General features: G+C 43.1%; 1 protein-coding gene across 1 annotated transcript in view; it reads left to right on the top strand.

Annotated features, from left to right (window-relative positions):
- The first annotated feature begins 6 nt into the window (after positions 1-6).
- Positions 7-1282, top strand: part of LOC111829542 — a 2657-nt gene continuing 1381 nt past the window's right edge. Inside the window, exon 1 of the mRNA XM_023778809.1 lies at positions 7-817. Coding sequence (XP_023634577.1) covers positions 115-816 — 702 coding nt within the window. The 5' untranslated portion in view covers positions 7-114 and the 3' untranslated portion in view covers position 817. The remainder of the gene's footprint in view (positions 818-1282) is intronic.

The following is a 1282-nucleotide window of genomic DNA, read 5'->3' as shown; positions in this document are numbered from 1 at the left end:
GGTGACGTGCGATTTTTGCTTCCTTGTATCGCTTTCACTAGGATACTCGAAGGAAGCAACATTGAGTTTACTCCCCCTGCAGAGGCTCTCTACACGACAGATGGTGAGTAAGCGATGGAGGTATCTGAGAAAGAGGATGACGAGATGGAAGAAGATTCAGATGAGTATAGACCAGAGAGGTATCACTTCCAGGACTACACAGCGCCTAGACAAGGCAAGAGTTTGGTGGAAGCTCACAAGCGTATCAGTACACTTCAGAAGTGGAACATGCTGCAAGACAAGGCAATAAAATCTATGAAATCGAAGATGAAGAGCTTCATGAGTAAGTTTAGCTGCGCCTCCACCACCACAGCTTTTGCAGACACTACTCCGCAGGATGCTAGACCAGTGCAGCGTCGTTTGTCCACGAGTGATGTCCCAGCACGCTACAGAACTCCTTCTCCATCACGTCATTCCGCTTATGAGTATAGAGAGCATAATGTTTCTTCTTCTCCTCTAAGACAGTCCTCCCCTGAGCTTAGGGCTAGCAAGAAGAAGGAGAAAAGGAAAAAGAAGAAGGCAGCGAGACGGAAGGCAAAAGCCAGTTCATCACACTTGTCAGAGGAGCATCATGTTGAGGATCTGACCATGGATCAAGCTGAGGATCACATTGAGGACCTGACTGTTGATCCAGGTGCGTATCATTTCCAAGACCTCACTGCGGATCCTGTCGAGCAGAACGTTGAGCAACCAGCAGTGGCTCCTCCTGTCCCGCCTGCACCAGGTGCTTATACAAGCGAGTCCATGACTCAATACCTGGATTGCTATTTTCAGTAAGGTACCACTCCAAACCTTCATCTGTATATACCATTGCATTTTCATACTTTTCTTTGTTTGATTCTCAAACCAACTCTCAAATTTTTATTACACAAGAGACTGTGTAATTTAAGTTTGGGGGAGGGTTTGGGATGACATTTGATGTTGTGTTCTCTTTTCTTATTTTAAATTTTTGGCATATAATTTGCATTCATATATGTGCATTGAAAACCCCTAAAAATTTGAAAAATTTTCAGAAAAAAAATCTTTAAAAACAGAGTGTTCATGTAGCCTGCATTTGCATATTAGGATTGAGTCTAGATTGTTTCATGTAGGACTGTTGCATTAGCATAGGGGGCGATGATGAGTTACACCTTGTTGATTTGCTATGATTCACCAGTTGAGATCAATGCCCTGGTTGTTAGCTTTTTGATGCATGATGATTGAACTTGAAGTAAGTCTGAAACAAACTTGGAATTCATGAAGA

This window comes from Capsella rubella, unplaced genomic scaffold (genome assembly GCF_000375325.1).
Source record: "Capsella rubella cultivar Monte Gargano unplaced genomic scaffold, Caprub1_0 scaffold_7, whole genome shotgun sequence".
NCBI lineage: Eukaryota > Viridiplantae > Streptophyta > Magnoliopsida > Brassicales > Brassicaceae > Capsella > Capsella rubella.
The sequence above is the reverse complement of the archived record's forward strand: the minus strand, read 5'-3'. Positions and strand labels throughout refer to the sequence as shown.